We start from the raw sequence: 27,829 nt of genomic DNA on the forward strand, positions 1-27,829 counted from the left end.
TTGTTAATAGCAACTTTATTGTTTCACTGGTGAAAAAAAAAATCATAATTGTGTATGATGCATTTCCCCCTAAATTTACAACAATGAAGGTTATACATAAATTATATAAATCACAAATTTTCTATTTTATACTATTTAGAAGAAAATTACTTTGATAAATATGTCCAGAGGATAACATAAGTTCTCAATGGATGGCTGAGTCCAAATATGCAAAATATAGCTTCTGATTTTGACCATGGTGCTTTAAAATTCTCAAACATGCATTAATATACTCTAATTTTAGGGAAAATATTACACATGGCCTTATCTTGCATTTCAGGAGAAGCTGAATTTCACATACAGTATTCCTTTCCTCTAAATTAATCTCAGAACAAAGAGACAGACACTTTCGGGTTAGTACTCCCAAGTAATGAAGGAAATTACACACTCAACAATGAAACAAAACAGGAAAGAAAGGAAGGAGAGCTTCATTAGTAACAGAGATAACTGGGTTTTTTTGGCTTTTTTTGTTTGTTTTTTAAACAGATCACAGGAATTTTAAATAGCAGATCAATCATGCTACTTCGGGTGATCAGACAGACCTGAACACTTATGAAGTGAGTAACTTTATTAAGGTCTTGAAGGTGAGTGTCCGGAGGTGCTGGGTAAAACACACCACAGATAAGAAACGGGAAACCTACCTCAGCATTTCTGAAAGGCACAATCTATGGAAGGGAAATCTAGTATAATAAAACCCTTACTGGATGTACATGGAAAGGACTATGGTGAGCCTGTTTCCTTTTTAAAGGATGAGACCCTCATAAATTGGCCCTTCAGATTCTGGTGATTCCCGCCTCAAGCGCAAATGCTCCAGTGTGTTATGGAAATGTTTGTTAATTTGCTCTGTTTCTTCACTGGACTCAAGGTTTGGGAGGTCTTCTCGAATCTTTTGGATAAGCTGGTTCAAAACCTGAATCGTTACCTACAAAAGAATATATACAATTTCACAATCAAGCGTGTACCACAAAAAATTAAAAATAACGCAATTTAATAAAAATGTTTTGAGAAGCCTGTGTTATTCTCATCAATTACCAGAGTGATTATGGAAAAAAAGGAGATGAGAATATGATTCCTGGTTTGAGCAACAACCATTGGCTATTCATCCAAAACAAAAGCAGAAACAAAAACACAAAAAAAAACCCAAAAGAAACTTACTGAAAAATACAGAACATCATGAACCAGTAAAACAACAAAAGCAAAATTTTATTTAACCTATAAGTCTTCTTTTGTTTATCTGTTTTTGTTTATGTGGGGGGAGGTAATTCGTTTGTTTGTCTATTTATTATGGAAGTAATGGAAATTAAACCCAGGACCTCGTGCATGCTAAGCACACACTCTACCGCTGAGGTATACCCTCCCCCCTTAACCTATAAATCTTGATCATTTATTTAGGAATTACTCTAAACTTGTATGTGATGACAAATCAGCCTACTATTTAAGCATTTGTAAATTATTTTGTATTTTTTAAACAGCAACTATTTTTATAAAATATTCATAAGCAAAAGAGATAAGAATTTTCCTGCACATAATAAATTCTGTTAGACATGTCCATCTATATAGAGAAGGATTTTGGAGAACGAATGAGACCACTAGGTGGATTCTCCAAACTCTGACCCTTGTGAACAAAAAAGAAAGTATCAGGATGATGAGCTTCTGTCAAAGCTAAGAGCAGGAAGGGAAAACATTAGTTCACTAACAACAGTTTATTAGTTCACTTACTGCATCATTCTCCTTTTCGTAAAAATAGATATATCTGTTCAGAATTTCTATAAAAAGTTGCACTTGTAGAGAGGGATCCATGCACTGATTTGCTATTTTTAGAGCTTTCTTTAGGCATTCCATTACCCTCTTGCCTCCATGAAGCTAGGGAAAAAAAAAAAAAAAAACGGGGGAGGGGAGAATATTAAAGAGACTAATGAATCACAAATGTTCCATTTCACACAAAGAAATAAACACACTACAGTGGCTCTCATATTTTAAAGGGACACAACAAATTTAAATCCACTTCATTTTTTAAGTACATAGCTACATTTTAAAACAAATATATTATTTGTTTCATATATTTATATGTTATATGTTTTATATTTATGTTATGTATTTTTTTTAAAGGTAGTGTATCAACGTGCCATGTTATTACATCCTCAAAGTGGAGGCTTCACCACAGGATGTAAATTTCTCTACATTACTGTCCATTTCATTTCTTTTAACAAAGCAAAGCGGTTTTCTTTGTCAGGTTTCCAAGCACTCCACATGTTTCACCTCCAAGGCCCAAGGCCACAGCAGCTGTTCCCTATTAATGATCCCCTCTCCTATAAAAGTTGGTCAGGAATGCCCTGCCACCTTACCTCCTCCCCATTTTTGTCTGTGTTTCTGCCAGACCAGAAGAGATGTGCACAGGTGCTCACAGCTCGGCCCTGGTCAGGTTTTTTCAGAAGTTTGGATGCAGCAAGAGCACACTGAGTCCTCAAGGGTTCATGATTCTCTTCACTGAAGCACTTCATCCTCTCAAAAGTACCAATGATCAAGGTAATGGCAGCCAGCTGTGCTTTGGAATCACTGATTTCATCTTCATACAAAGAAAATGCCTGGTGCACACAAAGCAGAAGTGAGCTTTAGGGACCAACCATCTACTACAGCATTTTTCAAAATATTTCCCACCAAACCCCCATCCTGTGAGATGTTCAGATCAGAATATGGTTCAGATCAGAATATGCGGCACCCTCTTCTTAGAGAGACACAAGACAAAGATGCTGATAAACTGCAACAAAGAAATTTGTTCTTTTTTTTAATCCAGGGTCCCCAAACAGAATTAACAAAGGAAAAATTTTCCCATGAAACAGCTTAACCATGACCCACTTGAAAATCTTAAATCTCATTAGTGCTCAGTAACTGAACAATTTTCCTGCTCCAAACCAGTCAATAAAACTATAGTATTAAGAAGCATAGTATTTCTCATCAAGATGGGAATTCACAAATTCAGTGAAGAGTAAATCCACGTGCACCACTGCCATTAACTAGAGAAAGGTAACTGAACATAGCAAGAGATTAAACAACGCAGAAAAAGACCAGATCGTCACCTGGGACATAAATTCATATGCTACTGTTTCATGATTTTCAAAACCAATTTCTCCAGCAGCTAGAGCTCCCTGAAGAAAAAGTCTTAAGGGTAATTCTGCCAGCTCTGCTTTGATCAAAGCACTGATAGTCTGGTGAGCAAATGAAAAAATCTTCTGGCACTTCTTTTCCCATTTGTCATCCTAAAACAAGAAAAAATACTTTAAATTACCTAAAGTTCAAATTAATTTGCTTAAGAATACCCATTTTCTATAAAACTTTTATAGAACAAAAATGGAAAGTGATAAAGTTCACAGTTGCCCTAAACTTCTCTCGTTTATGGAGCACGCAAGTAAACCAAGCAGGATGTCTTGTCATCCATCTGAGGTTACTTGCCTTAAAATTTCTATACATTTGCTATTTGTTTTTTCTCATCGGAAAAACAACATATTCCCAAATTGGACAAAATTAGGAAAATACATAAAAGAATTTTAAAAATTAAAGTCATCCCTAAATCTACCACCCAACGGTAACCACTGGCAATATTCTGATGTTAATGTTTCCCTTTCTTTTTTCTATGCAAATATAATATAACTGTGATCTTTGTGCATGGTTTTGTTTTCTACTTTAAAGTACTCACTGAAAAGAGTTAAATTGGACTCATGCTGCATGTAATTTGTATCCGACTTCTTTTCTTTCACTTGTCATAATTTTCCTCATGATACTAAAGTTATCTGAAAGCATTTTAATCCCTAGAAAATATTCCACAAACTGGATGTAGCATAATTTGCTTAACTACTTCCTTTTGGAAATAACTGTAATACCACAAAGAATGGTCTATAAACACAGAGCTTTACTGAATCCCTAATTTTTCCCTTAGCACAAATTCTTAGAAGTGGAACTATTAGGGCTATTAAGGCTCTAGTTACACACTGCCAGAGTTTTCTAGAAAGACTTCAGTAATCCACATTCCCACCATGACTAGATGCGAAGGAATTCTCATCCCACCATTGCCACTGCCGAACCTCATTCCTTATTTTTTTCTTTTTTCTTATAGCAGTTTGATTTCTAAAAAGGCTCACTGCTGTAATTACTCATGAGGTTAAATATTTTAATCATATTTGATCATCCAAGTTTCTTATTAAAAAAATTGGTTCATTTTTAAGAGGATAACAGTCACTAACAGTCACAGACTTGCTACAAGGACTAAATGCAATCAACCAAGTACACAGCTCCTGACACAGTGTACAGCATATAGTAAGTAAATGCTAGTTGCTGTTTTTATTGTTACATTCACAAGTATCTATCCATAAAATGCCGGGGAAAAAAGGAACCAAATGGGAGGCTGGCTGAATAAAAAATGGCCAAAAGCATGCTACCATGCTGGTAGGTCTAACGAATAAATCTTGTTTCCCCACCATTAGACAATTAAGTTTATTGAGGTTTGTTCCTTAATACAAACCTGACTGTCCAAGTTTCAGGTACATTAGATTGGGGTATTTTTCTACAAAAGTATACTAAAGACACAAACCATAATTCTGTTTATAAAAAAATGTTTAAAATGTACACAGGTCATAAGATTATCAATTGCAGGCCTTTAGAGAGCAGTGACATGCAATGCTGGACGCTTTTATTAGGCAAAGCTAACTTGAATTAGACCTCATTGGTTACGTATTGCAACTTCTGCAAGAGATCACTGCATCACTTTAGAATTTGGTACATTATAATGACTCCAAGAAAATAAAATCGTTCTTGAAAAACTAAAGCATTTTGAGCTAATTTTAAAATAAACTTATCAATGTCTTACAAGTGATCTTTAAATACAGGAAGAACTTCTGCTAAGTTTAATAAATAAATTTAAACTGTTTTAGTATTTCTAAGTGTTTTTATGTAACCCATAAACTAGTACGTCATCTACCAACATTACTATTAGGAATATTTAAAACAGGATGATTATAGTTTCTATAATAATAAACTAAAACACACACACACACACACACACACAGAGGAAAAAAGTAGTGACATACTTAAAAGTAAACCCACCACTTTAGAATTCTCTTTGTAGCGAAAAGCCAGCTGGTAAGCTGCAAATACCAATGGTGGCAGTGTGAAGCGAATCCGTTGATTTCCACCAGCTCCAAAATGTTTTCGTGCTGTATTTAAAATCTGACCAAAACAAACAAAACCCATTAATCTTTTCTATAAATACAGAACCCACAATTAATTATTTATAAAGTTAAATGAGGGTTTTAATTATCGTTGCTACCATTTTAATACAAACCGTGTACCAGGCTTTATGGTACACTCTCACATTTCTTACCTTGCCGAGTCATCACAATCATCCTAGAGACAGATACTAACTCCATTTTCCAGAGGGGAAGCCTGAGGTTCTGAGAGGCTGTATAAACCTGCCCAAGGTTACACAGCTAGTCGGGGCAGATACAGATTTAAATATATTTTCATGTACACATGTACAAAGTGTACTTGCTGAGAAAGAGCACAGGCTGTGAAGACAGACACATTTAAAACTAGATTCTAACACTTACTACTTATGTGACTGGGCAAATTACTCTTCACTTCTTCTTAGCTACAAGTTTCATTTGAAAAATGGGTAGTACATTTCTCTTAGGGTTGTTGGAAAATTAAATAATACATGTGAAGTGTTACCAGTACCAACACAAGGCATGTGCTCAGAAAATACTGGCTATTATTAACAAAAAATATATATATTGCTGGTATATCATACTTCCTGCTTCAGAAAAATATTAAGACCATTTAAGTCAAGGGGTATGACAATATACTTTAAAAGAGCCATTGAGAAACAAATGTCTGGTTATTTCAGAAAAACCACAAGAATTCATGAAATACTTTTTAACATGTGTGACACAACACACGACATATTCAGGTTTTGTGATTTTCTCTGATAATGGTAAACGGATAGGAAGAGAACGCATTTCCCCTTGGGGAAGTCAGAGCTGATGATCCTCACCTTCAAGATGTCTCCGTACATGGACATAACCACAGGTGGAATGCATACTTCCTAACTACCACATATGGTATGCAACAAAAAATGAATACACACGTAGGCATGTGTGTATGGGACACAGAAACGTAAGGGAATCAGTTAAGGCGTGAACAATCGGGCCAGCTCCTATGTACAGATCACACGTAGCGCACAGAATGTTCGTCAGTAAACCAGGTCAAAGACTACCCCACTACCAACAGAAAACAGCTTCTTACCCACCATGGTTATGAAGGAGAACGAGAGTGTCAACTATGACAAGTCAACACAAGAGAGTTGGGACTCATCCTCAAATGTTCTTCATTACAGCAGTCTAACACTTCGCCTCACACATCCAACAATGGTTAGACTAATGGTTAGACTACTTTGCCCAAACAATAATTAGGCAGTCATCTGTGCTACCTTCCACTAAAATAAATCACCCAGTATCAGTCACCAATACTCCTACTCGGGCAGCAGGTTTTACTCATTTCACAAGGACTCATTGAGGACTGAAGATAAAGAAAGAGAGAATCTCATCTAACTGTTCTTTGCCAGGAAAAAGGAGCTAAGATAAAGGCAATTTTAATTTTAAAGTCTTCACATATTTTTAATGTGGCAAACATATATAACTTCTATTTATAAACCTTGGAAACATAAACACAATTGAATATAGGGATTGTTGCTTATACTTTAAAAGTTTATTGTGATAAACAACTGAACAATTTTAAAAGCAAAACACACAGTTCAAAAGGAAAATGAACATGGAAATGATTATTGGACACCCAACCAGAGGAAGATAGGCTTTCCTACAATTCTTAAGAAGTTTTCAAAAGAAAGTACAGCAACCAACTTGTTCCTCATAAGCTCCAGAAGTTTACTATCATGCATTCACATATAAAGTAAAAGTCCACTTAATCTCTCATTCAGTTGCAATTCCTTCAAAATCTTCTAGTACCACAAGCCGCATTAGACTGAGACACATCTACATGAGATTTCACTAGAAGTTGCTGGAGGGGTATAGTAAGAGTTATCTCATACCAGGTACTGCTGATCAGGGTCCTCAGACCGTAGAAGATGAATGAATCTGCCCACAAGGCTCTGCTCATCAGCAAAGTCCTCTGGATCAGGGTCTTCTACAGGTTGATCTGGCTGATCCTGAATCAACGTGGACACCAAATTCATTATGGAATCCACCTGTAGCATGGGAGAGACAGAGACCCGCTGGGGTGAAACCATCAGCACATAATGCCACTGCCAGAAGTGTTTCTAGTTGTATAAAGTTACAACACAGTATCAACAACATAATTCCTTTTTCTGTAACAAAGTATATGCATGTTGGCACATATATAGATAAAAGTCTAGAAAGAGATGCACCAGATGTTAATCAACAGTAGTTATTCTCTTTCTGGTGGGATTATAGTTACTTTGTATCTTCTTTATACATCTCCAATTTTCTCATTTATCTAATGAATAAGCTACCAGTAACTTCTTTTTAGTAGTAAACTACCCTCCCATCCCATCTCATGTGTCTGTCTCAAGGTCTACAACCATAACTACACTGTTTCTGTTTTTCTAATATAGCATGTTGGTATTCTCTTACCTGGTCTTGAGAGACAATTTCTGTATTATAATCCAGAACATTACTAAGTACATAACAACTCATGCTTTTTCTGGACTCATAGTCAAAGTACTCAAAGAGTGGGTGAAAATGTTTTAACTTCAAGACTGTTAAAATATTGTTGTAAGTGTCAACAGGTATCTTCAAAAGTCTGGTGAGCTCCTTTGAAACTGCACTACTGGTAGCAATACTGCAAAAAGAAAAACAGTAGCCCTTTAATGAATAAAATTAACATTCCATATATACAGACAGCACTTGATTCATGAAAATGTGCAGCTTTTCATTTATACATTAAAGGAAATGGGTCAAGAGAATCACACCACTCCAAAATGCCCCAATGACATTCTGAGAGATTATAGATATCTATCTAAATACAAATATTTATTCATCTATTCATGTCCTATTGATATGATAAGCTATATGCTAGTCTCCAATTCATAAGCAGGTTATATAGCTCAAGTAAAAATGACTGTCTAGAATTTGGTATTTCTAAAGAAAGTATTTTAAGTGCTAGCTAGGTTCCTAGGGCAGCCAATAAGTACTGTATACTCAAAATAAGTAGGAAGAAAAACCCATGCACAACTAGCGATTCAGAAAAATAGAAAAACACATAAATTACTTCTTCTGCATCTAACGTTGGTTGCTAAGGAAAAACAGGATGATATCAGGAACATTCTGTGGCGACTGAGGAATACCCAGCCATTTATACCTTTAGAGGCAGGGATTTTCTAGTTCCTTATTTTGTCTAATTTTACTTTACAACTCAGTTAACAAGGGAAAATCGATCTACGTCACTTATTCAAGAATCTGCAATGTTTTCAGTTCACAAAAAATGGGAGTGACAGAAAGAAAAAAGGGAACTAAAAAGAGGTAAAAGAAAAAGAAGAAATCTTCTGGATGCAACTAAAACACTGGAAGAGAGATGGAAAGGAGAAAGACTGTGCGAGATGAAATGAATAGCACAGGGCGAGGAGGAGACTGGCCTGCCGGCACGTTCATAAAGCAATGGAGGAAGGAAGGGATAGAAGGGGCCGACGGGGAAAAGATAACGGGATCGGAACTGCCCACGGTGGCCACGAGAGGGCGCCACTGGCAGCACACCTGAGGACGATCCGAGTAGACAACAGAATAATATAACACTCTCCCTTGATGGAACGAAAATCAAAGCTCAAAACAGGAAAAAAAAAAAAAATTTAAACCAATTTAATTTCAACACCTTAAATACATGCATGCCTCCTTAATTTTTCACAACTTACTCATCTGTAGGAAACCACTTCTTATGGAAATACTGCTGGACAAAAACAGTTTCCTCAACAGTTTAAAAACGGACTCATCTACATATGCAAAGTGGTCTGAATCGGGGACACCGGTCGCGGAAGCCTGCTATGGTCCGTGAGTGCCACTACTTGATCGACGTATTCAACCAAGTAACTGGCTGCCAGTTTCGGCCCCAATTAGTGCCAAGCATGTTGACCTAATGAATGCTTAAAACAAGATGAATGCTAATAACATTTCAAAACGAACTGAGAAAGAAAAACAAATCTGCGACAAAAAAGGTGCTTTACAAGGGGTTTTACAAAAGTGTGTGACTTACTGTTCAAGGTTGAGCTTGTTAAATATCTCCACTGTCGTTTCTAGAACTTTATCAACATAGTCCACACGATCAGGATAACACTTCATAGCGAGATTGATGAGAGAGACTTGTAAAGATACAACATCCTCTGAAGGCATGTCTTGTCTAGACTGAAATGTTTAGAAAACCATGGAATTTATTTTAAACAATTACACAAGGATCTACCAGCTGAGAAGTTTCAAAGTTTTGAAAACTTAGGAGAAAAGCCATTCAAACCTGTATGACTGTAGCCACCTGCTGTGAAAATATGTCAAAAAGTTTAATATCTGCTGGGATTCCAGGTCCATCTTCACGGTGAGCAAATAAAGCTAATCTAAAAAAGAAAACATTTAAAAAGATACAGGGATCTGGGTAGTGGGATCATGGATGACATTCTATTCTTTATGCTTTTCTGTATTTTCTGAACAGTAAAATAAAATTTTCACTGAATTGTACACTTTAAAAGGGTGAGCTTTGTGTTATATGAATCATTATCTCGAAAAAGCTATTATTTTCTTTAAAAAACCTAAATTTACAATGAAAAAAAGGTTTTAAAAAAGGACATGAAGATCATTCCCTCAATTCATTGTTAACCAAACGTTTTACCAACAATGCCTTATTTCCCTGTATTCTTACTCATACTAAACAGAAACAGATTTTCAACAGACCAATTTTGCCAAATTCTTTGAAGCTTAATTATGTAGATATGGATAGAAATGCATTGAAAGTGACAAATGTATTCAACAGTCATGGTTACAAAGTTAATCTTTAAAAAATAAAAAAGTACATAGGCTATTATTTTAAGACACTGCATTTTTACTACTGTAAAGTTTAAAACACAAAAAATCCTAAGTATTCTACTTCCCACATCTTAAACTATTCAAAATAATGTCTGTTCTATTATAACTGTTCATCACAATTACAACTGGATCCACATTTTGTTACGCATAGAAGAATCACTACTCATAGAAATGGTTAAGTGATGTTACACCCAACATAGGAAAACCCAGTTATTAGCTTCCATTAGGGGCAGCCCAATTAACTTATAATTCTTAATGCCCAGGACTGAGCTGGTAATTTGGAAAACTCTGATAAATAAATTCTCAGACTTTAAAACTAATGACTTAGATATTTAAAATATAATGAAAAGTATTTGCAGAAAGAAATCCTCACTTGGGTTTCTGGTTTCATAATGTCAATGATGTGTATGTTCACAAGCAAGACACTTACTATTAACCAAGACAAGGGCCAAAGAAGTAAAACATAAACCTAAAGGGGATTTACTAACATTTTTAATACTTGAAGTTTTTTCTTTAAAAAAATGTGATGACAGAGTGGTTACTTGAACATTCTTAATCATCTATATTTATGGCTACTTGATAAAGATTCCAAATCAAACTGATTCCCATTGAAAGATAACTTCCACCATGGTAAAAACAAGTTTTGTTCTTTGGTGATCTCTTTGGATTTATAAAATTTAAATGTTGGGTCTGTATAATGTCTATATATGTCAATTAAATGCACAGATTAAAAATATAATCTCAAAGCCTCCTGCACAATACAAAGCTAAACTTCTTTCATGCCTAAGCTAGACAAGCACTTAGTAGATACTCATACTTACAGAATTAAATGGTGTAATTACATCAAAATGGTTAATATAATGAAGATGTAACAGAAAAAAAAAATTTATGAACATGTTTTAAATTCATTATTCGCAAGTCAGAACATATGCCCTCCAGTGGTGAAAGTTCTTACCTATCAATTAAAGCAATGATTATGTTTTTCACATTTACATTTTGGTGTAACTCAGCACAGGCCCGAAGAAAAGGATTCAGAGTTTGAAGATGGAATTCATCAGGGAAAACCTGAAAATCAAATGATAATCAATTGACATAAATAAAAGCATTACACATTATATTTTGGACTTAGTATTTAAAGTTCATATTTGTGGAAAAAAATCACTTTAATCTCATACAACTAAATTCAAATACATCACTTTTAAGCCTCTCTAAACATAAGCCCAGAAAGAAATATTCTACCAACCAAAATATACCTACAATTAAACTAAAACTAATAATACCTAGAAAACTTGGAGGTTACTCCTTCCTGCATTTTGGGGGGAAAAAATACATCGATACAAAGACCAAGTTATTACAGTAACAGGAGAAAGGAATTTATTCAGGAAAGCTTACTTTCTGGTCTATCAGGATTTTTTCCAAAACAATAAAAATTAATGAACTATAAAATGAGTCCTTTAAAATAACAAAATGCTCTCCCCTACCTGAATAATACACTCCATGAGATATTCTTGAGCCAAAGCATCCCTGCAATTCACAACTTGCTCCAATATACCAGTCAAAACAATCTAAAAGAGAAAAAAAAATTTATGAGTGAAAAGATTACTTTCAAAATCCTAAGACACTCCTCTAATAACACATTTGAACTATTAATTTAAAAATCATATTTTAGATTTTTCTGACCCATACTTCATTTATAGATTAAACTTTAAGTTGTTACAGAACAATTTTTAAATAAAAATTTCTGGGTTTCTATTTCATAAATGTCATTTGTGATGAAGTTCATTTCACCAATTTTTTTTCTCTTTGATGGTTTGTGCTTTTTGTGTCCCAAGAAAGCTTTGTCTTATCCAAGATTATAAAGATTCCCTTTGTGTTTTCTTCTAAAAGTTTCATAGTTGTAATTTTCACATTTATGACTTTGATCCCTTTTTTTGAGTTTCTCTAGAGTATGGTGATAGGTCACAGTTCAGGGGCTTTGACCGCGCATAGGTGTCCAATTGTCCCATAACCAATTGTTGAAAAAGGTTGCCTTTGCACCTTTATCAAAAATAATTGATTATATAACTGTGGGTCTATTCTGGGCTATTTCAGGGGTCATCAAATCTAGTTTAATGTCTCTTTTTATAAATGGTTTCCATACTGTCTGTGGCTGCTTCTGCACTACATCAGCAGAGTTTAGTAGCTGCAGACCATATGGCTTGTAAGACCAAAAAATATTTATTATACTGTCCTTTACAAAAAAGTTGACTAATTCCTGATTTATTCTCCACTGGTTATTATTCCTTTCACCAATACCACATTATGTTAGTGTAGCTTTAGGGTAAATCTATAGTAAAATATACTAAATCTCAATATAAGGAAAATTGGTATCTTGATAATGAGGCTACCAATCCACAAACACAAACTCAAAATATATCTTTTGGTTTATTTAAGTCTTCTTTGATTGTCATGCAATATTACTTAACACAAATATTTCAATTATAAAAATCAGACTTCAATTTATATCTCATGACATAAGAAAGGATGACAAGTAAAAAGATATAAACCTGTTTGTAGCGTTCCACATTTACACCTTCCAACTGGCTGAGGCGCACCAAATTTGTTCCCACTAAAATTCTCAGTTCTTGTCTTTCCCGTTCTCTTTTTTCTCTATCTCGGCTGTGCCCCTGATGCTGCATTCGAACCCAGAGCTTGTTCATTTCTGCGAAGTTGAGCAGTACAAAATCCATGGAATCACTGATGTCACCAGTTGTTTCTTCACTGAAAAGAAACAGTTGGAAAAAAGTCTTTAAATACAGCATTTAAATTATAGGAACAACTACTACTAGTCCTCTCCTTTGTGCATTTCCTTCTTATCTCTTCAATACACCAATGCTTAGGAAAGACACTTTCAGCTTCACTGGCTTAGTGCTCAATTTCAAGGGGAACAGACTCAAGAGAAAAAAGTGCTAGGGAGAAGGATACAGTTCAAGTTTAAAGAGAGAAAATACTTTCCCCCACTCCCTTCACTGGGCCAACTAGACTTATTCCTGGAGTTGCACACCATTTATTCATAAAGCCTAAAAAAATCTGACTTATAATATACTGTTAACTCATCATTTTATTGTTGAATTATGTATGTTTGTAACTGGAATATGAGCTTTGTGAAGGAAGAGACCAAGTATTTCCTGCTTATTTTTACATCTCCTAAGATGGGGAACTTAGTTGTTTTCAAAAGTTTTTACTGATTGTCTAATTAAATGTGCAAAACTGAGAGTCAAATCATAATAAACCAAAAAATCTCACTATCTTCTCTATACTGTTAAAATTTTTATCTTTTCTACACTGTTTAAAGTTTTTGTCACATGCATGGTAAAACTTTTATTACAGCTTTTAAAAAGGAAATGATGCAGATAGAATAAAACTCACTAAATTATAAATCTTAGAAATAAATGAATAAATGAACTTTAAAAATGGAATTAGGTTCCTCAATCTAGGGAATCTGTCACATGAATAATTCACCCAGCTGGGTGAAGACCACAGCAGGCTGACCATCTGTCATTTTTGTGGGATAAAAGCACAATGCACTTGGATGTTGGAAAGCTGGTCACATAAGAGACAGGAATCTCTCTGAATGGCTTTAATTTTTTTCTGTTTTGGAGTTAATATTTAATTTATGTACACAGATCATTAAAATCACTTATACTCTAGGGTAACCAGAAGTTGATATATTATAAAAGCTGACAGATATTCAAGAACAATATGAAAATTGGCAAGCTCATGGAAAAAGTTAAGCATACTTCATTGTTTTCTCACAAATACAATTTTCAAAATGTTAACTCACTTAAAAAGTCACATTTTCAAAGAATGTTTAATGGAATGGAAAAATGCTTTCAATTATGTTAAGTGAAAAAAGTAGGGTCTAATATTCCACAGACATAATTTTCATAAGAGTACATTTTGTATCACCCCACAATACTGAGTTCTATGTCACAAAGGAAATCTATACATGAAATGGTACCAGTGACTGACTCTGGGTAGGAGAATTACTGGTACTTATTTTCTTCTATATACTTTTTATATATTTTGCAACAACAACAAAAAACTACAACTATATCAAGGAAGAAAAGCACTTACTCTGTTGGCTCTCCTTCATCAGGTAAGATGTTTCTGGTACACTGGAGAAGATAATTTCGAAGAAACAGACCTCTCAAGGGATGCTGCACGCCACGGCACATTTCCACCAAATCTTTCAAAATATCTTTCCTGGACTGAGGAAATGACTTGACATATACAACTCCAACTGTGATCAACAGATAACTAGGAGAATTGTGAGGAAACAGTTGATTAGAAATAAAATATTCAAGTCAAGAATCTGACTATGTCCAAACATACTGTACACAAACATTAAACAGACAAGACAGGGACCAGGTTTTCTATCGTACAATGAAGAAAATATCACCTGATTGAAAATATAACTGTTTATGGACCCCCCAATTTATTTATACATGTATGATGATATATATCATCATCACCTTTAAACATATTAGGTCTCTTATAACTGTCATGACATTAATTTTTCTAGCAGTTAAGAAATTAAGCCAGAAAGAGAAAGAAAGAAAAATACCATATGATATCACTTATATGTGGAATCTAAAAAATAAAGACAAACAAACTTATTTACAAAACAGAAACAGACCCACAGACATAGAAAACAAACTTAAGGTTACCAGGGGGTAAGGAGGTGGGAAGGGATAAACTGGGAGTTCAACACTGGCAGATACTGACAGGTATATATAAAATAGATAAACAACAGGTTTATACTGTATGGCACAGGGAACTATATTCAATATCTTTTAGTGACTTATGGTGAAAAAGAATATGAAAATAAATACGTGTATGTTCATGTATGACTGAAGAATTGTGCTGTACACCAGAAATTGACACAATATTGTAAACTGACTATACTTCAATAAAAGTTTTTTAAATTAAATATCTTCATTTTTTTCTATTTCCAAAATTTCTCAATAATCTATATAAAAAGCAAAATTAATTATACTCTAAAACCTTAAAAAAATCATCAAAATGTATCTATTTGTTAAATTAAATAACCTGAAAATTGGTTTAAAAAGCTGCTGATTTTAAATATAATATAAAGCAGGAAATGCAGATATAAAAGCCCTCAGAGTCTTAAAAACTTACAGCCTGGGGATAATGTTTCCAGCATACTGTACAAGTTCATAGAGATCTGCCACTTTTCTTCCTTTAGCAAACTCATCTGTCAGGTAGACTTCCAGGTAGTGCAGTTCATCAGAAATAGCCATATCTGTTAACTATCATTAAGGATTCAAAGCTAAGCCAACCTAAGCAATACCTGCAACTTGCCGGAGTGATTAAATTACTGGCAAATTTCTCAAATGTTATTCCTGTAAGACAGCATATTTAAGTGAAGATAGAATTTCAGTCAGACTTTCCTTACCTTAAAATAAGGGTTTTAAAAGATGTGTGGCGAAGCAAAATAATAAAAATAAGATTGCTTGTCAGACTACTAAAGGGTTTCGAGATGGGAAATCATTGTATTCCTTTCCATTTCAGAGTCCTGCATGACAAAATCTAAGCATTAAAGAACCAACTGCCTTACACCTTCAATACCCTTCATGAAAGGTCTGAAAATTGAGATATAACAACAACCCACTTTAAGAAGTTTAACCAAAGAAGAAGGGTTTCTGATACTAAGTTTTTCTTTTTCTCACTTAGCAAATCTACATGGAGAGGAGTACTATTTGGTTAAGGCAATGAAGAATAACATAACTTCAGAAAAACTTAATAAGGAACAAACAAATATGGCCTCAGCAAGAAAAAAGTATGATCAAAATGTTCAGTCTTCAACATTCAAAAGATACAAAGTTCATAGTAGCTCTTTGGTGATAACATAGAAGTCCGGAGTTCACCAAGCATATTAGAAGCATGTTTCAGAGCATCCATAAGCTTGTTTTTGTCCTACAGAAATACCAAGAGAATTGGTGAGAATGCTTAACGTAAATAAACATTTCTCTGTTCTGTAAACTTTCATCAAGGCTCTGTTACACAATTTTAAAAGTATACAGCACCTAAATTATTTTAATCACATAAAAATCAAGTTTAGTTTCACCTGTCTTCTCTTTACTGAAAAGAAAGAAGATACATGATTCCTCACCAGGGCTACAAAGCTTAGCAAATCTTACATATCTAGCACTGCAAGCTTCCTGGCGTAAATCCAGTCTCTACAAACCCTCACAACTATGAAATATTTTACCTGCAATCAAGAAAGCTGGTATACTGATTCTTCTGAAGCAAAATACTATTCAGACAATGGCTTGGTCATAGGTTAAATACTCTTCAGAGATGCCTAGTATGACTATTCCTATAAGTATGCTTTCCTCTTCACAACACTCATGTGTTCCACTTAACACATAAATGCAGACAGTTCCTTTAGATACAGGAAACACTATTCACGTACATAAAGAGACGGAAGGAAGCAAAAGCAAGCTCTATGCCCACCCATTTTCTCCATTCCAAGACTTTTGTTTTTGCGAATCTGTTTGCAAGAAAAGCAATACAATAGGTAAAAAAAATTTTAAAAAAAAACCCATCATATTACTAAGCTTTAGAAACTTTGAGACACTACAAAGGCAAGATATTATTATCATCCTCAACACAGCACCTCATAAATTGACGTACCAGTCTATTTGGTTCCATTCCTTTAATTTTGTTTTAATTTTTTTTTATTGAAGTGTCTACTTCTTAAATTTTAATCCAGAGAATCTATAGTTTCTAAACAGATTTTCTCCTATCTTTCAGAATATGAAAATATATAAATAAGTGTAAGTATAATTTTTAAGATAGTCCCTACAAAAATTGTATCTATTCTGGACAGAAGGTAGGGGGGGAAAAGCTGAGTAATTCAAATTGAAAGCATTTAAATCCATTTGTTCAATCAATATTTACTAAACATCCATTTTATGTCAGGTACTCCTCAGGTTTGAGGCCAGTATTTCAAGTCAGATATATCAGTATGGTGATTAACCAGTGCTGTGTAAACAGAAAGCAGCGTCTCCCATCCTCATGGAGCTTACATTCTGGTAGGGAACACAGACAATCCCAAACCATAAATATAAACCATAAATGTAACGGTAAGTAAATATTTCCATAGGGCTATCTGTTGAAACTGTCCCCATGCAGTGCTTGACAGAGGCGGGACTGAAGGTGAGATTTACCAGAAGCAGTGGTACTAGGTGACTTTAGAAAATACTGCATATGGGTTCTTAGGAACAAGCAGACTGCAACTGTGCCTCCCACATCGTGATTCTTACCAGGCATCTCTTCATCTGGAATGACTGCACCTTCACAGCCTGTATGGCTTCATCCAAGAGCTTTTCCTGCTCATCCTGAGGTGACTGCTGTGTTGTAGGCTGGGGGGTGGGGGGTGGAACAACTCCCGTTAATGTCTCATTTACATTCTCTTCTAGCAAATCTGTTATTTCTACAGTTCCAGCAATATTTCCAAGCTTTTCATATAAGGCTTATTCTAGTTCTACATTTCCAACTCATTTCTCAATTTTTAACAACTGAACAGAGCTGTGCCCAGCCACTGAAGTTATAGCATAAGACTGCTGAAGGAGAAAAGAAACATGTACAGGGAATGTCTTTTCTCTTAGAAACTGACTCAATGTTCTTGTCGCAGGTTGGCCTCAAAGAAATACAAGGTGGTAGTTTACGGCTGCCTATGTTCTGCTAATACCCTCTGGATGCAACCAGAACATAACCAGTCTACTGTGACAGGTATAGTCTAACCCAAACCTCTAAAATCCCCATTTTCTCTAACCTTCTTCTCGTTTGCATTTTAGTTTATTCTTAGACATACCAAGAACTAGTTTATCAGAACACCAACCCCCTTAGGCAATATATAACAAGGGACTAAACAGGCTAGAAATAAAATAGCTGAAACTACTGTTACTGACTTGTAGCAGAACACCATCAAGAGCACTCAGTCTCCTCAGGGGCCTAGCTTACCACTTCAAGTGTAGAGATCTACAGTTACCATGGATAAAACATATCTAGGTAGTCTTCTCTTTGCCATTAGAAAACTCTGCTTGCAAAAGGAATTAGCTCTACCTGTCAAGCAGATTTAACCACTCCATCCTTTATGTTGTATAAACACTGTGTTTATACCTCTACTACAGCAAGTATTACATTATTAATCATAAATGATGGCCAATTTCATATCTTTGGAGCCCCACACATTGCCTGATATATAATGGGTGCTTCATAAAGGTTCATGGTATGAATGAACAGGCTGGTTTTTGATTATGCATTTACTTTAAAAAATGGCTATAGAATCAATAGATGAATGGATAAACAAATTGTGGTACATACATATAATGGAATATTATTCAATCATAAAAAGTGAAGTGTCAATACATGCTACCTGAACTAACTTAGAAAACATTATGCTGCGTGAAAGAAACCAGACACAAAAGACCACACACTGTATAATTCCATTGATAAGAAATACAGGCATACCTCAGAGACACTGTAGGTTTGGTTCCAGGTCATCTCAACAGAGCAAATATTGCAATTAAGTGAGTAACACAAATTTTTTGGTTTCCCAGCATGTACAAAAGTTTTATTTATACTGTACTGTATGTAGTCTATTAGGTATGCAAAAGCATTATGTCTAAATAAACAATGTACACAATTTAATATAAATATAATTTATTGCTAAAAACTACTATCATCTGAGCTTTTGGTGAGTAGTATGTTATCTTTTTTCTGGTCGAGGATAGTGGTTGCTGAAGGTTGGGGAGGCTGTGGCAATTTCTTAAAATAAGACAACAATGAAGTCAGCCACATGGAGTGACTCTTCCTTTCATGAACGATTTCTTTGTAGCAGGTGATGCTTATTTGATACCATTTTACCCACAGTAAAACTTCTTTCAAAATTGGAGTCAGCCCTCTCAAACCCTGCTCTGCTTTATCAAACTTTTATATAATATTCTAAATCCTTTGTTGTCATTTCAAGAGTTTTCTCAGCATCTTCACCAGGAGTAGATTCCATCTCAAGAAACCACTTTCTTTGCTCATCTATAAGAAGCAACTCCTCATCTGGTAAAGTATGAGCATGTGATTGCAGCAGTTCTGTCACATCTTCAGGCTCTAGTTCTAATTCTAGTTCTCCTGCTATCTCTACCACATGTGCAGTTACTTCCTCCACTGAAGTCTTGAGCCCCTCAAAGTCATCCATGAGGGCTGCAGTCAACTTCTTCCAAACTCCTGTGCATGCTGATATTTTGGGCCCTTCCCACGAACCACAAATGTTCTTAACAGCGTCTAGAGTGGTGAATCCTTCCCAGAAGGTTTCAATTTACTTTACCCAGATCCATCAGAGGAGCCACTATCTATGGCAGTTGCATTTCTTAAATAAGACCTGAAGTTCAAAATACTCCTTGATTGGTGGGCTACAGAATGGATGCTGTTAGCTGGCGTGAAAACAATCTCACTGTGCATCTCCATAAGTGCTCTTGAGTGAACAGATGCATTGTCATGAGCAGTAATATTTTGAAAGGAGTATTTTTTTCTGAGCAATAGATCTCAACAGTGAGCTTAAAACATTCAGTAAACAATGTCAAAAACAGATTTGTTGTCACTCAGGATTTGTTTTTCCATTTACAGAGCACAGGCAAAGTAGATTTGGCATAATTCTTCAGAGTCCTAGGGTTTTCAGAATGGTAGACAAGTACTGGCTTCAACTTAGTCATCAGCTGCATTAAACCCTGACAAGAGAACCAGCCTGTCCTTTGAAGCTCTGAAGACAGGCACTGACTTCTCCTCTCCAGCTATGAAAGTCCAAGATGGCATCTTCTTCCAATATAAGGCTGTTTTGTCTACATTGAAAACTTGCTGTTTAGTGTAACCACCTTCATTGACTATCTTATCTAGACCTTCTGGGTAACTTATAGCTCCCACATTAGCACTTGCTGCTCCATCTTGCACTGTGATGTTATGGAGACAGTTTCTTTCCTTAAACCTCATGAACCAACTTCTGCCAGCTTCACACTTTTCTTACCTCTCTCAGCCTTCACAGAACTGAAGAGAGTTAGGGCCTTGCTCTGGATTAGGCTTTGGCTTAAGGAAATGTTGCAGCTGATTTGATCTTCTATACAGACCACTCAAACTTTCTCCGTATCAGCCACAAGGCTGTTTCACCTTCTTACCATTCATGTGTTCCCTGAAGTAACACTTTTAAATTCCTTCAAGAACTCTTCCTTTGCATTCACAACTTGACTGATGCAAGAGGTCGAGTTTTAGACTGACCTCGACTTGACATGCCTTCCTCACTGGGCTTAATCATTTCTAGTTTTTGATTTTAAGTGAGAACATGTGACTCTTCCTTCCACCTGAGCACTCAGAGGCCACTGCAGGGCTATTCATTGGCGTAATTTCAACATTGTTGTGTCTCAGAGAACAGGGAGGCTCAAGGAGAGAGGAACAGAAACAGCTGGCCAGTGGAGCAGTCAGAATACACACATTTATCAATTAAGTTCACTGACTTTAACAGGCGCAGTTTGTGGCTCCCGCAAACAATTACAACAGTAGTATCAAAGATCACTGATCAACAAAATAATAATGAAAAAGTCTGAAATATCGCAAGAATTACCAAAATGTGACACAAAGACATAAAGTAAGCAAATGCTGTTATAAAAATGGCGCCAACAGTCTTGCTGGATTCAGGGTTGCCACAAACCTTCGATTTGTTAAAAAAAAAAAAAGGCAATAAAGCGAAGTACAATAAAACGAAGTATGCTTGTGTCTGGAATAGGTAAATCATCCACAGAAACACAAAGCAGACTGGAGGGAGAGTGGATGAATAACTGCTTAATGAGTACAGGGTTCCTTTAGGGGTGATAAAAATGTCTTCAAACTAAATTGAGGAGTGGTCACATGAATGTATGTGAATGTACAACATGCCACTGAACTGTTCACTTTAAAATGGTTAACTTGGTAAGTTATGTGCATTCCACCTTAATAATAAAAGACTAAAGACAGAATGCCTCTTACACAATGTAGAATACTAGAAGGCAAGGACATACGTATAAACATGAAAGTTAAATCTGGTCTGCTCCATTATCGAAGACAATCAAAACAACAATTTCGAGATTAACGAAAACCACAGAAACCCACTTCTGACCTAGCATCGTTTATAAAAATTGAATACTTTCTTGGTATAATTTTTTGGGGAAAAAAATCAATTGAATAGTAAGCAAGGCCAAGCATCTCTTTATTTCTTTCTATGGCAAACTCTAATAAACTGTTTCCCTGTGACCACACTTCTTCATAAGCATAAATAAATTTCAAAGAAAAAGTTATGTGTCTAAAGGGAACATTAATTTATACAACAGAACTCTTAGTATAAAATGCTAGTCTCAGAAGCAAGGAGAATACGAGCATTTAAAGTTCTGACTTAATGAAATTCACTATTCATCATGGGTCAGCCCTCTAAGAACTTCTGGGAGACCAAGTTATAGTTTGATTTTTTTTTTTGCTCTTTACCTCTAGATGCAATAGATTTAACAATTATTAGAATCAATGGATTTCTATTAAGTTCAGATGGCCAACTTAGAGATAAATAAAGATACATCAAGAAATTTTTATAATTTTTATTGTGGTAAAATATATATAACATAATAGTTGCCACTCCATCCATTTTAAAGTGTACAGTTCAATATGTTAAGTACATTCACACTGTTTACAGTCATCACCACCATCCATCTCCAGAACTTTCTCACCTGTCCAAAAGGGAACTCTGTGCCTGTTAAACAGTAACTCCCTATCCCCCCAACCCCACTCCGTCCAACCACCATTTTACCTTCTTTCCCTAGAGTTTTACTTCTCTAGGAACTCATATAAATGGAATCATACAATATCTGTCCTTTTGTATCTGGCTTAGTTCACTCGGCCTATTATCTTCGAGGCTTATCCATGTTGTAGCATTATGTCAAAATTTTCTTCCTTTTTAAGGCTAAATAAAATTTCATTGTGTATATGAACCATTTTGTTTATCCAGTCACCTGTTGATGGACATCTGGGTTGCTTCCACCTTTTGGCTATTGTGCATAATAATTATATAGCAAAAAAACAAAAACAAAAAAATGACAAAAACAAAAAACACTGTTTATAAAGAGAATACAAACAATTACAAAAATATTTGTATAGAATTGACTAGATTCAGTACTCTGCAAACAAATAAATAAAAATTTCAGCAAAAGTTTTCTATTTTGTATCAACTGTGTTTAAAATTAATAGAAACATATAAATACAAATTGAAGAAAATTACAGACTTATTAGTAGGCTACAAATGAAGAGATAAGGCTATAATAAAGAAATGTATTTTTACATGGAAACAACCTAAATGTCCATTGACAGATGACTGGATAAAGAAATCATGGTATATTTGTACAATGGAATACTACTCAGTCATAAAAAAGAATAAAATAAAGCCATTTGCAGCAACATGGATGGACCTGGAGACTGTCATTCTAAGTGAAGTAAGCCAGAAAGAAAAAGAAAAATACCACATATTACTCATATGTGGAATCTCAAAAAAAAAGACAAAATGAACTTACTTACAAAACAGAAAGAGACTCACAGACATAGAAAACAAGCTTATGGTTACCAGGATGAGAAGGGAGTGGGAAGGAATAATTGGGAGTTCAAGATTTGCAGATACTAACTACTATATATAAAATAGATAAGCAAGTTTCTTCTGCATAGCACAGAGAACTATATTCAATATCCTGTAGTAACCTATAATGAAAAAGAACATGAAAACTAATATATGTATGTTCCTATATGACTGAAGTATTGCGCTGTACACCAGAAACTGACACAACACTGTAAATTGACTATACTTAAATTAAAAAAAAAGAAAGAAAGAAATGCATTTTTACACATTACTTATAAGACAATGCAGTTATTACACACATGGCTATTCTAAAGAAGCATCGAGATGCCCTTCCTGGGAAACGTCATGTAGAGCATTATAACATGAACGTGCTCTCATTAAACACAAGCCAGGTAACCAATGACTCTTCACTCATGGAAGTGGTCCTCCATTTACAAATGACTCCCTATGTAGCAGCTACATACATTAGGGAAAAATGGAAACATTATAGACTCAAGATTAATTTACAATTGTGACTAGGTCCACTTTAACTAGAGATCTAAGCTAAACAGCTCTCCCAAGTCTACACAGTTAAAAGATGCAGAGAAAACAAAGGTCACCATGAAATTATCACTTATAAAACTATTCACCATTTAAACAATGTGCTTTCGTTTCTTCTTGTATCAAAAACGGCTAATAAGAGTAGTTCTATCACTGCTATGAGTAATAAATGAAGTGACAGATAAAACTTGAAAAATGCTTAGCACTTAGGAATTAGCACCTCACATAAGTGTTACCATTATTATATTCCTCTTAGAGCCAGCAATTATCTCCACCCATTCTAGAAACTTACTTGTTCGTCAGTCTCTCCACTCATACACTGTAGATGTAATCTAACAACACAATGCAAATCAAATGTAAAATGAAAATACCCAGTCTCACAAAGATACAAAATTTCATTATGTTAATGAAAGTAATGTTTTTAAAATGATAAAGCACAAAATAGCAACTGAAGTAGGGAGAACTAAGGATGACAAAGGGATGGGAACAACCAAACATAATTTTAGTACCAAAGTGTCTCCAACTTCATTTATCAATAATTTCCCCAGGAACCTTATGATAGCACACACCTTTCTCAGAGTCTCAGTTCACATGTCACTTCCCATGGTCTTTCCCAAGCTCCCCAGGCACAGCTATCTCTCCCTCCATGCCACAACACTGAGTTGACAGTGCTAAAGCAATCCTCAGACTGTATTACATTAAGTTCCACAAAAGTGTGTAGAAAATCCTAAAGAAGCCACCAAAAAGCTACAAGAGCTTATGAATGAGTTCGGTAAAATTGCAGGATACAAAATTAATATACAGAAATCTGCTGCATTTCTATACACTAACAATGAAATATCAGAAAAAGAAATTAAGGAAACAATCCATTTACCACCACATCAAAAAGAATAAAATACCTACCTAAGGAAGCAAAAGACTTGTACTCAAAAAGTGTTAAGACATGGATGAAAGAAATTGAAGATGACACAAACAGGTGGAAAGATATACTGTATTCGTAGCTTGGAAGAATCTGTATTGTCAAAACAGCCATACTATCCAAGGCAACGTACAGGCTCAACTCAATCCCTATGAAACTACCCATGGCATTTTTCACAAAACCAGAACAAAAAAATTGTTAAATTTGTATGTAAACATAAAAGACTCCAAACTGCCAAACAGTCTTGAGAATGAAGAACAGAGCTGGAAGAATCATGCCCCTGACTTCAGACTCTATTACAAAGCTACAGTAATCAAAACAGTATGGTACTGGCACAAAAAACAGACACAAAGATCAATGGAACAGGATAAAAAGCTCAGAAATAAACCCACACACTTAGGGTCAATTAATCTACAATAAAGGAAGTAAGAATAATACAATGGAAAAAAGACAGTCTTTTCTATAAGTAGTGCTGGGAAAACTGGACAGCTACATGTAAAAGAATGAAATTAGAACATTCTCTAACACCATATACAAAAATAAACTCAAAATGGATTAAAGACTAAATGTAAGACCGGACACTCTGAAACTCCTAGAGGAAAACTAAGGCAGAACATTCTTTAATATAAATTACAGCAATATTTTTTGGACTCATCTCTCGAGTAACAGAAATAGAAGCAAAAATAAACAAATGGGACCTAAATAAACTTAAAAGCATCTGCACAACAAAGAAAACCATAAACAAAATGAAAAGACAACCTACAGAATGGGAGAAAATATTTACAAATGATGAGACCAACAAGGGATTAATTTTCAAAATACACAAACAGCTCATACAGCTTAATTTTAATAAAAATAAAAAATCCAATTTAAAAATGGGCAGAAGATCTAAATAGGTATTTCTCCAAAGAAGACATCCAGATGGCCAAAAGGTACATGAAAAGAAGCTCAATATCGCTATTAGAGAAATGCAAATCAAACCTTCCCAAACCAGTGAGAATGGTCATCTTTAAAAAGTCTACAAATAATAAATGCTGGAGAGGGTGTGGGGAAAAAGGAACCTCCTGCTCTGCTTGTGGGAATGTAAACTGGTGCAGCCACTATGGAGAACAGAATGGAGGTTCCTTAAAAAACTAAAAATAGTTACCATATGATTCAGCAATCCCACTCTAGGCATATATCCAGAGAAATCTATAATTCAAAATGATGCATGCACCCCAGTGTTCACAGCAGCACTATATACAATAGCCAAGACATGGAAGCTACCTAAGTGTCCATCAACAGATGAATGGATAAAGAAGTTGTGAGATAGATAGATAGATAGATAGATAGATACACATGTACACACACACACACATATATACATATTCCATATATATGGAATATTACTCAGCCATAAAAAAGAATGAAATAATGCCATTTGCAGCAATATGGATGGACCCAGAGATTATCATAATAAGTGAAGTAAGTCAGAGAAACACGAATATCACTTATATGAGGAGTCTTTTAAAAAAAAAAACGATACAAATAAATTTATTTACAAAACAGAAATAGACTTAAAGACATAGAAAACAAACTATGATTACCCAAGTGGGAAAGGAGGTGGGGAGAGGGATAAGTTAGGAGTTTGGGGTTAACATATACACACTACTATATATAAAATAGATGAACAACAAGGACCTACTGTATAGCACATGGGACTATATTCAGTATCTTACAATAATCTATAATAGAAAAGAATCTGAAAAAGAATATATATGTATATATGTATAGAATATAACTTTGCTATACACCTGAAACTAACACATTGTAAATCAACTATACTTGAATTTAAAGAACAAGTTCCACATGCTAGACTCTTTCAAGTTCTTTGAGAGCAAGAGCTATGTTCCCAGTGTTCAGCATAGTCCATGACATAGAAGACACATATGATGCATGATGAATTGCACTGGATCCTAAAATTTTTGTATTGGGAAGGGCCAAAGACGCCAACATTTGTTTTCAGCTGCACAAGTGAGACTCAAAGAAGACTGAGTGACTTGCCCAAGTCACAAAGACAGTGGATGTGACAAGACTGCTACTCAAAGTTTTCTTTCCCAATACAGTTCATGAGGACAGGACTGTGTGTTTGGCTTCCTGCTCCAGACTGGTTCATCCAGTACAGAACAGAGATATATATATACTGGACCCTCAATTAAGGCTTTGATTGGAAAACACTATAAACGTTAATCCCTAAATTTTGAGAAAACAGACAAATCCTAGTTTAATCTCTGCACCGTTCTTACATCAATTTCCAACTAAAAATACTGAGAAATAAGCAAAATTACCTTGTATGGCATTATGTTATATGAAAGTAATAAATGTCAAACATTTAATCCTGCTTTCTGGCATTAACACATTTAAAGTGAAGCCTGTTTCCAGGTTTACAGGCTCTCAGAAGCCGGTCTACACAAAGTGAACAGTGAGATAATGTTCCAAAATTCAAAAACATTATTTATACAGTGCAGACTATGTCAACCGCTGATAAAATGCAAGTAACAACTTGCCTTTGGTAAACTAGATACATGGATTCACATTTTGAGGAAGTTCCCAAATTCACCGGCCAAGAGCCACACCACGATTTGCTGCCATCAGGGAGAGGCAGGGAGAGGCGCTAAGGAGGATGCCTACCTCCAGTAAGTAAAATACTTGGATTTCATCGATGGGGAGATCAGTAAGAGAGCCAAGGCGCCCAACGAACAAATGTTAAGGAAACAAGCAGACTCCCTTCCGTGTCTCAGAATTAATGGATATCAGATTGCATGAAACCTTCCAGGAAATTCACGTTAAGTGAGTCCCTAGAATTATCCTACACACACTGCATCAAAAGAGATTAAGAGGCCAAGAAAGGCCCAAGCACCATTACGTCCCCTCCGGAAGGTACTTTTTGCACAAGAAAGGGACAAGAAAGCACTACTAGGGACGAAGGTGGAAACGCCAGCAAGGGAGCAAGCTCTGGGCGGGTCCCAATGCTACCTCTGAGCCTCAGGCCCTCCGCACGCCCCCGTTCCAGCCAGATGCCCAGACCCGGCACTTGGGATCTCCGCAAAACGGGGCGGTGGCCGAATCCACGCAGCGGGGCTGCAAGACTCTGCGACCCCGAGAATCAACAAGAGGATACTCCCCCTCAAAGAGCAACGGCCGAGGCCAGGCGCCACCGCCCACCCTGGCCCCGATCGGCCCGCCTGCGGCCTTCCCCGGCCTGTCCCCCATTCCGCAGGCCAAGCCGGGTCCGTATTAGCCCCGATCGGGCTGCCGGGCCCCAACTCAGCCCGCAGGACTCAAAAGCGGTGGGAGTGAGCAGGGGCTGGCAGAAGGGTCGGCCGGGAGCCCGGCGCCACTCAGCACTCACCATGGCGACTCCCCAGAGCCTGCAGCAAGCAGCACCCACCCCGCGCGGAGCCTCCCGCGGTCAGGTGACTCTGCGGCCCCTCCAAGCCCCGCCCCCTCTAGCCCCGCCTTCGGACCCTGCAGGCGGCTCCCCGATTGGTCCGCTTCTAGGAA

At 35.9% G+C, this 27,829-nt stretch overlaps 1 protein-coding gene across 1 annotated transcript; it reads right to left on the bottom strand.

The window, feature by feature from the left end:
- Positions 1-27,767, bottom strand: VPS35 (VPS35 retromer complex component). Its single transcript, XM_006207873.3, has 17 exons — positions 27,678-27,767; positions 17,459-17,557; positions 16,010-16,106; positions 15,309-15,432; positions 14,244-14,426; positions 12,674-12,887; positions 11,609-11,692; positions 11,083-11,192; positions 9,565-9,661; positions 9,310-9,458; positions 7,698-7,905; positions 7,136-7,291; positions 5,137-5,259; positions 3,117-3,296; positions 2,385-2,624; positions 1,759-1,902; positions 1-961 (listed from the first exon to the last, which is right to left on the bottom strand). Exons 1-17 carry the CDS (start codon positions 27,678-27,680, stop codon positions 782-784), a joined length of 2,391 nt encoding a protein of 796 aa, XP_006207935.1. The 5' UTR covers positions 27,681-27,767; the 3' UTR covers positions 1-781.
- Between the last annotated feature and the right edge of the window lie 62 nt (positions 27,768-27,829).

The sequence above is a fragment of the Vicugna pacos genome, chromosome 9 (genome assembly GCF_048564905.1).
Source record: "Vicugna pacos chromosome 9, VicPac4, whole genome shotgun sequence".
Classification (NCBI taxonomy): Eukaryota; Metazoa; Chordata; class Mammalia; order Artiodactyla; family Camelidae; genus Vicugna; species Vicugna pacos.

Coding starts and splice junctions, on each gene's coding strand:
- VPS35 (XM_006207873.3), bottom strand. Junction 11,193..11,608: donor TCATGGAGTGTATTATTCAG/GTAGGGGAGAGC, acceptor TTTGATTTTCAG/GTTTTCCCTGATGAATTCCA. Junction 7,906..9,309: donor AACAAGCTCAACCTTGAACA/GTAAGTCACACA, acceptor TTCTTTTTGCAG/TATTGCTACCAGTAGTGCAG.